The sequence below is a fragment of the Bufo gargarizans genome, chromosome 3, assembly GCF_014858855.1.
Source record: "Bufo gargarizans isolate SCDJY-AF-19 chromosome 3, ASM1485885v1, whole genome shotgun sequence".
Classification (NCBI taxonomy): domain Eukaryota; kingdom Metazoa; phylum Chordata; class Amphibia; order Anura; family Bufonidae; genus Bufo; species Bufo gargarizans.
Genome location: NC_058082.1, coordinates 15,686,784 through 15,688,147, shown reverse-complemented (window position 1 = coordinate 15,688,147; position 1,364 = coordinate 15,686,784). Strand labels below are relative to the sequence as shown.

At 41.3% G+C, this 1,364-nt stretch overlaps 1 protein-coding gene across 1 annotated transcript; it reads left to right on the top strand.

The window, feature by feature from the left end:
• Window positions 1-223: 223 nt before the first annotated feature.
• On the top strand, window positions 224-1,162 carry LOC122931307 (olfactory receptor 52N2-like). Its single transcript, XM_044285372.1, has one exon. It carries the CDS (start codon window positions 224-226, stop codon window positions 1,160-1,162), a length of 939 nt encoding a protein of 312 aa, XP_044141307.1.
• The last annotated feature ends 202 nt before the right edge of the window (window positions 1,163-1,364 follow it).

Below are 1,364 nucleotides of genomic sequence, written 5' to 3'. Positions count from 1 at the left end.
TATGTTGGCAGCACATCCAATGGGGGAAATGTGCTAATAGTGAGCATTTGCTTGTCTGTTGGTGGGATTTTTACTTGGGGCAGTTATGGGGAATCAACATTTGTATGAACTTATGCCCGATCATCGTCCAATGTAACAGGACTGTTCTGTCAGTATAGGACTTAATACTTAACCATCTTCATTCTGCTATTTACACAGGTGATTTCCATCCCAGGACTGAATCATGGCGTCCGTCAACATCTCAAACATTTACTCCAATGTGTTTATCCTGCAAGGGATCCCAGGCCTTGAGTCTTATCATGTCTGGATAGCAATCCTTCTCTTTGTCATGTACGTTCTCGCGATATTGGGCAACCCCCTGATGCTGCTCCTTATTTTGATGGAGCCACAACTCCACAATCCCATGTATTATTTCCTCAGTACTTTGTTCCTCACGGATATAATTTTGTCAAACTCCATTGTTCACAAGATGTTCTGCATCTTCTGGCTCAATGACAAGGAGATCACCTTTGTCTCCTGCTTTATTCAGATGTTTTTCATCCATTGCTTTTCCTCGATTGAGTCAGGAATCCTCCTGGCCATGGCCTTCGATAGATACATGGCTATCTGTAACCCTCTGCATTACAGAAGTGCATTAACCAACACATTAATAGTGAAAATAGTAGTGGCTCTGGTGATAAGAAGCACTGTCATAGTGATACCATGTTCATGGATGGCCAGTAGACTACCATACTGCCAAAGCCACCATATCCCTCACTCCTACTGTGATCACATGGCGGTTGTGAAGTTAGCCTGTACGGACATCACCATCAACAGTGTCTATGGCTTGACTGTGGTCTTAATAATTATTGTGTTTGACATTTCGTGTATTGCCGTGTCCTATGTCTTGATATTGAGGGCAGTTTTAAGACTTTCTACCAAGAATGCCAAGAAGAAAGCCTTTGGAACGTGTACGTCCCACATTACTATCATCGTCATGCTCTACACCCTGGGACTGTTCTCCATCCTAACTTATAGGGTAGGTCATATAACTCCATACCTCCATGTGACCATTTCAAACCTCTACCTGCTCATCCCGCCAACTCTAAATCCCATCATCTATGGTGTAAGGACCCAGGAGATCCGCACCGCAGCTCTACATTTCTTTACACATATTGCATAGAATAATTTTGTGAAGGTTGTGCTGATCTGGGAGGATTATCTGTCCGGACACTCAGACTGAATAAAATATCATTTCAACTCTGATAAGCTGTAAATCTCAGAAAACTGCTTTGTTTTCTTTTTTTTTTATCATTATGAGAAACTCAACTTTTCTACAATTATTATTTGTATTCTTTATTATTATAATTAGGCTTGAGAACCGT

Excerpts from the sequence above, each read along its gene's own strand:
- LOC122931307 (XM_044285372.1), top strand. The coding sequence starts at position 224 with ATGGCGTCCGTCAACATCTCAAACATTTACTCCAATGTGTTTATCCTG.